This window comes from Aquarana catesbeiana, linkage group LG11 (genome assembly GCF_042186555.1).
Source record: "Aquarana catesbeiana isolate 2022-GZ linkage group LG11, ASM4218655v1, whole genome shotgun sequence".
Taxonomy (NCBI): domain Eukaryota; kingdom Metazoa; phylum Chordata; class Amphibia; order Anura; family Ranidae; genus Aquarana; species Aquarana catesbeiana.
In genome coordinates, this window is record NC_133334.1 from 20,448,945 (window position 1) to 20,461,941 (window position 12,997).

A 12,997-nucleotide genomic window follows, 5' to 3' on the forward strand; every position below is an offset into this window, starting at 1 on the left:
CCGGTATGAATATTAAATTTATTTTCTCACCTCGGCAGGGGGGCAACAAATAAATTTAGTGGTGTCTTTAAATCATCCCTTTTTCTCTTCTATGAGGCTGAGATGTCATTGGAAAGTTTCTTAAATAGGCATTTAATTAGGCCGTGTGTTAGTGCAGAACAAAACCCCCGCTGGGCTGCTATAGAGGAGGATGGGGTGGGGTGGGGTGGGGGGGGGGGTCGGCATGCTAAGTCTATGGCTACAGGTCCATTGTTGTAGACCCACAGTGGATTGCTTACTTATGGGGTCTAATCCAATCATAAATTGCCCCCTGTGCACCAATCAGGGAGGGCCGAGGTCCCTATGAATGAAAGTGAAGTGGGGGGATTTTGCTGAAGGTCTATTGTTGGAGCTGTCACATGTGAAAGGACCTGAAGCCCCCGGGCCCTATAAAAGGCACCTTCCGGGGGAGCAGCGCAGAGATCCCACAGAAGAAGAAGAAGAGGCACACAAGAGTTCTTTAGCCAGAACTGGAGTTGAAGATGATGTTCCCAAGTCTCCTCGCTCCTACGGCCGTCTACCCCAACCTCCTGCGCCCCACGCCGACCCTCACCCTGCCCCAGAGCCTGCGCAGCGCCCTGTCCACCCACTCCAGCTTCCTGGTGGAGGACCTCCTCAGGATCACCCGACCCGCAACGGCCACCGGATACCTACCCAGGGCCGTCCCCCCTCCCAGCATCTCTCCTCCGACCCCCGAGACCCCCAACAGCCTGGCGGACACCTCCGAGCTCCTGGTCTCCAGGCACAGCTCCAACTGCGGCAACGGCGGAGCCACCTTTCTGAAGTTTGGCGTCAACGCGATCCTGTCCAACTCCACGCCCAGAACAGGTGAGCGGCTTTTGGTTCTCTCTTTTTTTTAAATTCTTGGGGGTCCATTAATAACACCTCATGGGGCAATAAATGAGATGGCTGTTCCAAACGCTTGGTCACGTGATGCAAAAGTCGCGAATCGGGACGGGAAACTTTTTATCACTCTTCCTAGAATTATCCTGATTTTTTTACAGCCGAGTATTTCAGGCTGGATCAGGAATATCATTTTATATAACATTTTGTATATATTTGATATTTTAAATCTGCTGGGGGAAAGTGCCCAAATTCACACAGCCATTGCACAAGGATAAGGATCTTTCAGTCATGTGACTATCATTTTTTTAATCTGATTGGCCCTTGGCTGAAAAATAACCATCACTGTGAGCCTAAGGATCCTTATTCTGGGGTGTAAGTCTTTTTATATATTTGGGGTGGGGGAAAAAAATACAGTACTCTTAATAATCATGGGGGGTGGGGGGGGTGTGGGGCACCATTTAAATCAGTAGGCACTCTGTTGGTAGCCGCAGTTCTAAATGGCAAACCCTGGGCTGGCATATAATCGTTTTGGTCCCATTAAGAATCGGGGCCGGGGGACAAGAAGTAGGCAAGAGGGGTGGCTGCCCTGGGCACCGTAGTATCATGTGAGGTGGAGGAGCACCACAAGGAGATTGGGGGGGGGGGGGTATTTTGTGTTGAGAAGGGGAGTTTGGGCGTTTGGCAGGGGTAAGAATTGTAGAATTGTTCTAGGAAGGCACATTTGGGTTTGTGTGCTAAGAGTGTTGATTTGGGGGGATTTGTTTTGGGGGGGGGGTGGGATGGGGGAAGAAGATTTGTGCTAGGAGGGGGGATTTGTGCTATAAAAGTAGATGGGAAATATATATTTTTTTCCGTGTGGGGGGGGGGGTTGTGCTAGTAGGGATGATTGGGGGATAGTTGTGATGGAAGGTTGGGGGGGCATTGGAGTGAGGAGAAAGGATTTTATGCTAGGAGGGGGAATTTTTTTTTTTGGGGGGGGGGGGGGGATTTGTGCCAGTAGGGATGGATTGGGGGTCATTTGTGCTGGAAGGGGGGCGTTGGAGTGAGGAAATGGGATTTTGTGCTAGGAGGGGGAATTTTTTTTTTTTTTTTAGGGGGGGGGGGATTTGTGCTAGTAGGGATGATTGGGGGATATTTGTGATGGAAGGTTGGGGGGGGGGGGGGCGTTGGAGTGAGGAGAGAGGATTTTGTGTTAGGAGGGGGAATTTTTTTTTTGGGAAGGGGTGGGGGGTTGTGCTAGTAGGGATGATTGGGGGTTATTTGTGCTGGAAGGGGGGATTTGGAGTGAGGAGAGAGGATTTGTGCTGGGAGGGGGATTTTGTTATTTGTGCTGGGGGCATATGGGGGGGGAGGATTTGAGCTGGGGGTGGAGGGGCAAAGATTTGTGCCGGGAGGGGGAATTTCAGCAGGGGGGCAGATTTGTGCTGGGAGGAGGGGGAATTTCTGCTTAGAGGTGAGCATGCACATTAGTGCATTTTTTTGTGGGGGGCAACACACATAATGCTCATACGTCTTGAGGGGGGGGGCTCAGTGGCTACAATGGTGCATTATGGGACTTCAGCATGACCTCTAAGGCTGAGCAGTCCCTCCAACATGGGGGTGTCGGGATTGCGGTGGCGCGCTGAGCGCCGGGTGCGTTTTTTAAAAATTCCCCACGTCCGTGTGAACGCGTCCCATTTATTGCCGCTGCTCCATATAAAAAGTTGTTTTTTTCATGGAAAACCATAAAACTGGGTCCAGAGGGTCCCGACATGAATCTAGCTCTTTGTGCCTCCTGTTTACTTACGTTTTGGTTTGTCTTCGCAGATTCCTCGCAGACGTTGCTCCCTGCAGCCCCCCCAAAGACCACCTTCTCTCTGCCGTACTTCGATGGCTCCTTCCAACCGTTCCTCAGATCCTCCTATTTCCCAGGTGAGTGCCTACTCGGAGCTCTCGGTGTCTCGTGCCTCATTGCACCCCCCCCCCATATCTCAGGGGCCCCCCCACGCAGTAGAATCGGTCTCGCTAATTTGAGGCCCCATTGATCCCTGGCAGTGACTGCTGACATTGTACAGCTCTCCCCTGCTCCACAAATTAGCCCGACTTGTCAGGCTGAAAATCTTAAGGCGTTCCCCCCCCCCCTCACAGGGAGCCCTCTGCGGCCCCCTTCACGGGCCGGCTTTTCCCACAGAGCCAGCGAGCTCTGACAATGCTCGGGAGCAGCGTGACCAATCGGCTAGCTTGCCTCCATCCTTGCCACACACAGAGCCGTGATCGACACTCACCAGCCAAGCCGGCTCATTCAGAGTCCGGGGTCAGCCAGCGGCGCGCTATTTTCACAAGACCCCCCGGCGCTTCTCCTTGTGAGAGGTGTCCGCGGCGGTGGCAGCCCAGAAATCGGGCGCAGCGAATGTCATCCGTCCAATTAGAGAGTGATGGATGGCGGAGACGCCACCTCCCTACATGTAACACTCCTGTGGTCCAATCAGGGCAGCCATAGCGTCGGGCAGTAGAGGGTAACAAACGCGATGAGGAATTCCTTTCCTTCACCGGGGAGGGGGGACACTCGCACTAAAGAAACTGAAAAAGCTGAAATAAATCTAAAACATAAAAATAAAATAAAAATTGTGACTTTGATGTGGGTGGCCGAATTGATCATCTTTGTCAGTAGCGACAAAAAAGCTCTAATGACCCCCCCTTTTCACTAAATCACCTCTTCTGACTCGGGTGCCCCCAACTCATGTACACATTTATCAGAATGCTGGCAGATTTCTATATGTTCGCTTTTCTGCCTCATTGGAAAAGATGAGCAACACTACTGATTATTGAAGTCAATCAAAAGCCAAAAATTCTAGTTTGGAGAGAGTGGTGAAGGGTGAAAACCCCAGGGCCGCTGATAAGGGGGGTAGCACCACTCACCCTGTACGGGGCCCAGGCCAGCAAGAGGGGTCCAGGCAGTAGGGGAATCGCATATGGGCAGTAGAGGGGGTGATCGGTAAAGCAGAGGGGGCAATTAACTGATCCTCTACAGGTATACCCAACTTTTAAGTACGCAATGGGTTTGTATGTGTCTCTCCCTGCAGCAGCTAAAAGCTGGCTTCTCCTTCTCTCCCTCCTATCGGTTTTCAGCTGCTGCAGGGAGAGGCACATAGAGGATCGGTTCTTGTAATTGCCCCCCCCCCCCAAGCCCCATCAATCACCTCCCCTGTCCAGGATTCGATTCCCCCCGCTGCCCACTAATAATGATTTTAGTGGGTTTTTTTTAATGGAAATATAATTTTATTAGGTTTATATAATGTTTCAAATTGAATTAAACCGTAACTGTATGATTTCCTTTTTAAGTGCCGGTTCTCATCTATGCGGCTTCAAAGTTGCGCGACTTTGACAGCCGACTCTCTGCTTGACTTTGTTACCTTTCTTCTAAGTCGGAGCGACTTGCGTCGCTCCGATTAGAACGGTTCCATTGTACAGAACGGGAGGCGACTTGTCAGGCGGCTAGGTCGCCTGACAAGTCGCCCCCGTGTGAACCGAGCCTTATAGCTTGTGTGCGACTTCACTAACAGCAATCAATGCAAGTCGTGATGAAGTCGCCCCCAAAGTAGTGCAGGGACCTTTTGCTAAGTCGCTGCGACTTTAGTCATAGCGATTTAGAATGGTTCCATTGGTATGGGGGGGTGCGACTTGTCATGCGATTTAGAACTTTCAAGTCGCAAGCAGTGTGAACCGAGCCTAAAGGCAAGGACTGGTGTCAGTGTATAGTATGGAAAGCACAGCGTAAATCCCCAGTGTGATATAAATACCTGGAATAAATAGGAATAAAATACCACTGACGGTAGGCTCTATTCACATCCTGGAGAAAACACACTGGGAAAAGGGTACATGCTTCCAGAAAAAGTGACAGTTATTATCTGTGAGATTTAAAAATGATTAAAATAAAGATATGTGTTAAAATTGTATGAATCGAGCCTTGTATCTTTTTAAGAGGCATTGGAGGAGATTAGCTAAAAGTGGAGCACACAGAATCTGGTGCAGCTCTACATCGGAACCAATCAGCTTCCAGGTTTTATTGTCAAAACTTAATTGAACAAGCTGAAGCTGATTGGCTGCCACGCACAGCTGCACCTGATTTTGCGCTCTCAAGTTTTAGTAAATCTCCCCCATTGCAAATAATAAACGAGAATAAATAAAATTAAATAAACCAGACTAAGGGTCCTTATTTTCAAAAAAAAGTGACAGTCGTGTCCAGTAAGATTTAGAATGGGGCAGTCACATGGATAAAATGAACGCAAATAAATAAAAATAAGTAAATCAGAATGAGGGTCTTTATTTTTAAAAGTGACAGTCGAGTCCAACAAGATTTGGAAACGACAGTCACATGGATAAAATAATTTTGAGGATGAAAATAAAATTAAATAAACCAAACTAAGGGTCCTTGTTTTCAAAAAAGTGACAGTTGTGTCCAACCAGATTTGGAAATGACAGTCACATGGATAAAACAAATGGAGAATAAATAAAAATAAATATATAAACCAGGATTTTGGGCAGTCACCTGGATAAAACAAACGCAAATAAATAAGTAAAGCAGGATGAGGGTCTTTATTTATTTTTTTTTTTTTTAAGTGACAGTTGAGTCTAACAAGATTTGGAAATGACAGTCACATGGGTAAAATAAAGATCCTTATCTTTGTATAAAAACTTACAGCATTGCAGGTCTCTGATACATTGTAAGTTTATAACACTTCTTGTAACAGTCTAGGTTTCCTCTCCTGCTGCTGCACTACAGTATAAGTTTAGAACTCTAATGTTACATTGTTATAATATTACATTGTTATAATGCTCCTTGTAATAATAAAGTAGCACCAGAACACTTGTTTCTGTAATAATCGTAATGCGTAATAATCTACGCATTGCAGGCAGTGGCCGAGCATTCCAATAGAACCCAATAGTGGCCACAGCGAATGACCCCCCCTCCCCACCCCCCCTCTATACACAGTCTCCATCATCTGTATTCAGCTGATGGCCTCTCCATATACTCGGCTGTTTAGTTGGAAAGTGTCACTCCATTGTCCCCTCTGGGTATTTAGGCTTTAGCTGCCTGTCCCCAGCCTTTTCTCTGCTACTTCATTACAAGACAATTACCAAGCACGCTTCATTAGAAGCTCTGTTCTCTATAGAGGAGGCCCCCCCTCCTCCTCCTCCTCCATCCAGGGCCAGGCAGAGTTCTAATTAGCTCAGCTATTATCTGCTCTGCATTCCTGGAGAGCCTCTGCCACAGAGATGAGTTCAGTTCTAGGCGGAGGCCGGTTGCAAAGATCCACAAAGTTTTTTAAAGTTGCACCGGCTTTCAGGGGTAGATTGGAAGGTTTCCCCTCTATTCGTGTTCTGGTGACAACTCTGAATTTTGGGTTTACCATAATCTTCAGTACCAGTGGACAATGGTGACCAGGACAAACAGAGGAGGGATCTACCCAGAAGGCACACTGAGGGTTGATTTACTAAAACTTGAGAGTGGAAACTCCGGTGGATGGTAGCCTATCGGCCTCTAACTTCAGCTTGTTCAATTAAGCTTGGAGAATAAAATCTGGAAGCTGATGGATGGAGCTTCTAACCCTTCATCGCACTCTCCAAAACCAAAAATGTTGGCTTCTGATTGACTTTAATAGGCAGGAATGTTGCTCATTATCTTTTGCCATGTGGCTCTTGGCAGAAAAGCTAACACCTACCATTACATTAGGATCTGCTACCTGCTGCCGGTATGTTTGGGTTTGCTAGTTGACATGTGGACCAGCTGCAAAGCCAACACCCCCCCCCACCCATATTCTGCTGATTGGTTGTTATCAGCTGCAGGTTGCTGCACAGTGAAAGGACTTCTGGAGCTCGCCATAACTCCAAGAAATATCCAACTGCACATTTTTTTTTATATGTCTTCATGATTTTTCTTCTGACTAGAACCCTCCAGTAACCTACTTTTCTTTTTTTTCTTTCCCTTTCTCCAGCTTCTTCGGTGATCCCCATGCCAGGAACATTCTCGTGGCCCCTGGCAGCTCGTGGAAAGCCCCGTAGGGGGATGCTTCGCAGAGCCGTCTTCTCTGACGTGCAGCGCAAAGCTCTGGAGAAAATGTTCCAGAAACAGAAGTACATCAGCAAGCCGGACAGGAAGAAGCTGGCCGGCAAACTGGGCCTTAAGGACTCTCAGGTGAGCAGCCCAAATTAATGATTTCATTTTCAATGGGGTGAGGAGCCTCAAGAGGTGTAAGGGATTTATTAAGTAAGATCTTCAGGGTCCTAAAAATGTAGGGTGCTGTTGGCCAGTTGACACTCTGTCTATGAAATGCAGGAAATAAGAGGTCAAGGCCACTCACAAATAAAATGTGGCCTAATGGGGGGGTTGGGGGATAGTAACCAGACACCCCAAATTATGACTAAAGTGAAATTCTGAGCTCTCTTTATTCAGTCGGGTTGTATGTGCATGCCCAACCATTATCTATGGCCAAGTCTACTCTCATGATCATTCTGAAAGCCTGTAGAGAACTCACATGCTCATTACTGGGAGTATTTACTAATCATTTTTTAAATTCATAATAAATAAAGGGTCATTATTAATCCCCACTTCTCCCAGCTCAAATCTGCAGGAGTGACCTATAACTCCCAGACTGACTTTTCCTTTTTTCTTTTTTTTTAGGTGAAAATCTGGTTCCAGAACAGAAGGATGAAATGGAGGAACTCCAAAGAGAGGGAACTTCTGTCCGCCGGTGGGTGCAGAGAGCAGACCCTGCCCACCAAGTTTAACCCCAACCCCGACCTCAGTGACGTGGGAAAGAAGACCTTGGAAGGAGAGGATGATGGCCTGCCTTATCAGCGCACAGAGCTCCACCTAGAGGTGGAAACACAACTTCCCTCCTCACCATATCACTCCAGCAGCCACAGCAAAAACTCAGACTTGTCGGAGTCGGACTCTGATGTGGACCCAGAGGATGAGATTACGGTCTCCTAAAGGGTCCATTTATTAATCCACAAAGACTTTGCAATGTTGTAAAAAAAATATATAAATGTTATTAAGGAATTGGAGAGGTGTCTCAGTAATGTGCTCCCTTTTGTCTGCAAGAGTCAAAGTATAGATAGGATTTCGGGATCTCCAGCTATTGCAGGATCCTAACTTATTCTACTGGTGTAGAAGTCCTGGGTTCACCAACATGAATATCGAACCTGGGTTCTCCATCTTCAGTAAAGATCGCAGGTTCTTCCACCGTAGTTTGAATCCTAGGTTCTCCGACTGGTTCAGGGATCCTGGGTTCTCCAACTGTTGTGGCAAACCTGGGTTCTTCTACTTTAGTTTGGATCCCGGGTTCTCCAACTGGTTTAGGGATCCCGGGTTCTCCAACTGGTTTAGGGATCCTAGGTTCTCCAACTGGTTTAGGGATCCTAGGTTCTCCAACTGTTTTAGGGATCCCAGATCCAACTGTAGTTTGGATCCTAGGTTCTCCAACTGTAGTTTGGATCCTAGGTTCTCCAACTGTAGTTTGGATCCTAGGTTCTCCAACTGTAGTTTGGATCCTAGGTTCTCCAACTGTAGTTTGGATCCTAGGTTCTCCAACTGTAGTTTGGATCCTAGGTTCTCCAACTGTAGTTTGGATCCTAGGTTCTCCAACTGGTTCAGGAATCCTGGGTTCTCCAACTGGTTCAGGAATCCTGGGTTCTCCAACTGGTTCAGGAATCCTGGGTTCTCCAACTGGTTCAGGACGCCTGGGTTCTCCAACTGGTTCAGGAATCCTGGGTTCTCCAACCGGTTCAGAGATCCTAGGTTCTCCAACTATAGTTTGGATCTTGGGTTCTACAACTTTAGTTTGGATCCTGGGTTGATTTAAGGATCCTGGATTCTCCAAATGATTCAGGGATCCTGAGTTATCCACCTGTAGTTTAAATCCAGGTATCTCCAGCTGGTTTGGAGATCCTGGATTCTCCAACTGGCAACTGGCTTTTGTCATTCCAAAATAGCTGGAGAGCCTCAGGGATCCAATGTCTGCTAGGTTTGTCAAGAATGTATGTCATAAAAGTTGTTTTTCTATGTCTACAATGTATATGGTTGTCTGCGTCTTGTGTGTCTGTAAGGGGTGCTACATTAAGGGGGCTTCCTCTTCGATGTGAAACTTTTGCTGTGGATCCACAGCTCTCTATGAACTGTACACTATACTGTACACGGACTGTATTGGTATTCTATGCCACTTGTATTTTTATATTGTTAAATGCAATAGAAGTTTTTGCTCAAAACTTTTAGATTGATTTTCTACATATAACTTATAAAGAAGCCTTTATTTTGTATTTTACAAATGTACAGAATTTTATATATGTATATAATGAGCATTGACATTCCCAAATAAAATGAAAAGGTGACTATTTCCAGTATTGGTCCGTGAATGGTTTGTGGGTTGGCTATAAATGCGACTTTTCCATGGTGAGGTTAAAAGAGGGTATATATTATGGCTTTATATAAATCCTGTATTATAATAATAATAATAATAATATTAATAACAATAATAATAATAACGTCATTCAATATAAATAATAATTAGGCCTTGGGCTCCCAATCAGGACTGCAGCTTCTCATCCAATGATTCTGTTCTATATTTATTTTATTTATTACAGGCGCTTATATAGCGCTGTTGATTTGCACAGCTCTTTACATATATATTGTACTCTCACATCAGTCCCGGCTCTCAAGGAGCTTACACTCTAAGGCCCATAACTTACATTCATACATACACATACTAGGGCCAATTTAGACAGGAGCCAATTAACCACTTGCCTACGGGGCACTTTTACCCCCTTCCTGCCCAGACCAACTTTCAGCGCTGTCACACTTTGAATGACAATTGCGCAGTAATGGAACACTGTGACATTTTTATTATTTTCTTGAGACATATAGAGTTTTTTCTTTTGGTGGTATTTAATCACCTCTGGGGGTTTTTTTCTAAACTAATTAAAAAAGACTGACCGTTTTGAAAAAAAAAAAGTTTTTCTTAGTTTCTGTTATAACATTTTGTAAATAAGTAATTTTTCTCCTTCACTGATGTCCGCTGATGAGGAGGCGCTAATGGGCACTGAGAGACTGCACTGATAGGTGGCAATGATTGGCATCACTGATAGGCACTGATAGGCTGCAATGATTGGCATCACTGATGGGCACTGGTAGACGGCAATGATTGGCGTCACTGATGGGCACTGATAGGTGGCAATGATTCGCGTCACTAATGGGCACTGATAGGTGGCAATGATTGGGATCACTGATGGGCAATGATGGGCATCACTGATGGGCACTGATAAGCGGCAATGATGGGCATCACTGGGCACTGAATTGCAGCAATAATTGGCATCACTAATGGGCACTGATAGGTGGCAATGATGGGCATCACTGATGGGCACTGATGATTGGCATCACTGATGGGCAATGATGGACACTGATAAGCGGCAATGATGGGCATCACTGATGGGCATTGATATGCAGCAATGATTGGCATCACTGATGGGCACTGATAGGTGGCAATGATTGGCATCACTGATGGGCACTGATAGGTGGCAATGATTGGCATCACTGATGGGCACTGATAGGTGGTAATGATTGGCATCACTGATGGGCACTGATAGGTGGCAATGATTGGCATCACTGATGGGCACTGATAGGTGGTAATGATTGGCATCACTGATGGGCACTGATAGGCAGCAATGATTGGCATTACTGATAGGCACTGGTAGGCGGCAATGATAGGCATCACTGATGGGCAATGATATGCAGCAATGATTGTCATCACTGATGGGCACTGATAGGCGGCAATGATTGTCATCACTGATGGGCAATGATAGGCGGCAATGATGGGCATCGCTGGTGGGCACTGATAGGCTGCAATGATTGGCTTCATTGGGCACTCTAAGCGGCAATGATTGGCATTACTGGGCACTGATAGGCGGTAATGATTGGCATCACTGATGGGTAATGATTGGCAGAACTAATGGGCACTATTGGGGCTGCACTGATCATCAGGACACTAATGACCAGTGCCCTGAATATTAGTATAGATGTCCCCTGTGTGGATTGCCGCTTACTGTCTCTCCTGACGTGCTGTCAGCTTGAGGAGAAGGGCCATCAATAACCGGCAAATCCTGTTTACACCGTGATCAGCTGTGATGATTGGACACAGCTGGTTCCATGATTAGGACCCGCTGTGAAGGACTGCGCGATCACAGATGCCCACCGATGCGCGCCCAGGATTCGCGATCACAGGAGTACATCAATAGACGCCCTCCTGGAAATGTGCGACCGGGCCGTAGCCGTCATTCAGCTATAGCGTGGTCATGAAGCGGTTACCCTACCAGCATGTCTTTGGAGTGTGTCGGAGGAAACCGGAGTACATAGAGCAGTGGTTCTCAACTCCTGTCCTCAGGACCCACTAACAGGCCAGGTTTGCAAGATAACTGAAATACATCACAGGTGATATCATTTGCTGCTCAGTGATTGCAGTATTCTAGTCTACATCCCCCCCCCAAGGTAATACTTAAAATCTGGCCTGTTAGCGGGTCCTGAGGACAGGAGTTGATAACCACTGACCTAGAGGGAAGAACATGCAAACTCCATGCAGGTAGTGCCATGGTTGAAATTCAAACTGGCGGACCTAGTGCTGCCAGGTGGAGGTGGTAATCACTTAGCCAGTGTGCTGGGACTTCAGGTCAGGAGTACATGGCCTGTGTGTTATAACAGGACTGGTCTGTACTTATCATATAGAAGTCTTTCATTTTCCATATTTTTCTTTTATCTTGAATCTTTTTCTGTTGAAATCTGCAGCGCCACCTGTTGGTGAAATCTAGCATGTCAGGGCAACGTCCATATATTTTCAGTCTGTACACATTTTAATGTACTATTGTAACACCTGAAAAATATATATACACATTTCTGTATCCTCTAGCAGATCTCTGCTAGGGTCCCTGTTATTCCCTAGGATGTAGAATTGTGGTTTCCTACCAGTGTCTGTGAAGTGATTAAAGCAGTTGGTGGAGCAGGAAGCGACCACACGGGGGTCCATTAAATTAGTCTGCGATCCTGGCGATGAATAGCAGGTAGACTGCTGTGTGTGAATAGGAGTCCAGCGGAGGATCGGATGTCACAATTAGAGGTCATACCAGGAGGTCTGAAAGTTTAAAAAGTTCCTATTTAAAGCCTCACACAAAAAAAAAACTCTCCTTTGTGTCTTTTTCTGGCATCTCCTACCCCAATGTCACCTCCGGTGAATGTTGTGGCTCCATTAGGAACTCCTGGCCATTCTCAGGTGCCATTTTTGTAGGTTAATGAGTCCAAGAATTATATCGTTCGATACGTAGCTGGTCAGGTTAAAAAAAAAACATATGTCCATTGAGTTCAACTCCTAGAAATAAAATCCTTATAAATTTACATCCTCACAACTCTAACCTGATCCAGAGGAAGATCTAAAATCCTATAAAAGCTGCTCCAGTAAAGCATTTCTTTCTGATCCCCAAATCAGATGCTCCCGGCAATCGACAATCTGAGGTTTTAATTCTTATAAATGTTAATAACCAGTTATATTCTGTGCAATTTAGCAGTATTAAACCTAAAAGCTAATATTTCTTATATTGCAGCTTACCAATTCTTAGATGTGATGGCTGCATTAGTTTTCTTTTTAAAAGCTTTCTTCTATTTTCATCTGGTGATCTAACCAATTAAGTCTCTTGTATTTCAAGAGAACAAGCTCTCTTCCAGATGTATCAGTTTACATGGAAGAGAAAAACCATTTACCACTGGCAGGGGTGCTTACAATGATCAGCTTTTATTCATTTATGTAAAACCTTTATCTCAAAAGAAAAAAAAAAACAGTTTGCTGTAACAGCATATAAAGTGTGAGCTGGATTTTGGCTTCAGTTGGTGTATCTAAATCAGCTAGTCCATCTAACACTCCCCTCTCCCCCCCAGACCAATAATGCTGCTGTCTAAAGGTGCCCCCCTGTGCTCCTATATCCAAAGTGGGGGGCGCTCTAATACAGGAGGTGTGTTACTGGCCAGATCATAAGGTACCCCCCCCAGACTGACAATGAAGCTGTCTGCTGTACCCCTGTTCTCCATCCTCCAGAG

General features: G+C 45.9%; 1 protein-coding gene across 1 annotated transcript; it reads left to right on the top strand.

Annotated features, from left to right (window-relative positions):
• The first annotated feature begins 365 nt into the window (after positions 1-365).
• DBX1 (developing brain homeobox 1) lies at positions 366-9,188 on the top strand. The gene is made up of 4 exons (XM_073606038.1): positions 366-867; positions 2,692-2,796; positions 6,861-7,060; positions 7,547-9,188. The coding sequence occupies exons 1-4, from the start codon at positions 522-524 to the stop codon at positions 7,856-7,858; spliced, it is 963 nt and encodes a 320-aa protein (XP_073462139.1). The 5' UTR covers positions 366-521; the 3' UTR covers positions 7,859-9,188.
• Positions 9,189-12,997: the final 3,809 nt, after the last annotated feature.

Excerpts from the sequence above, each read along its gene's own strand:
- DBX1 (XM_073606038.1), top strand. The coding sequence starts at position 522 with ATGATGTTCCCAAGTCTCCTCGCTCCTACGGCCGTCTACCCCAACCTC. Across the intron at positions 868-2,691 it reads CAACTCCACGCCCAGAACAG|ATTCCTCGCAGACGTTGCTC; the intron begins GTGAGCGGCTTT and ends TTGTCTTCGCAG. Across the intron at positions 2,797-6,860 it reads CAGATCCTCCTATTTCCCAG|CTTCTTCGGTGATCCCCATG; the intron begins GTGAGTGCCTAC and ends CCCTTTCTCCAG.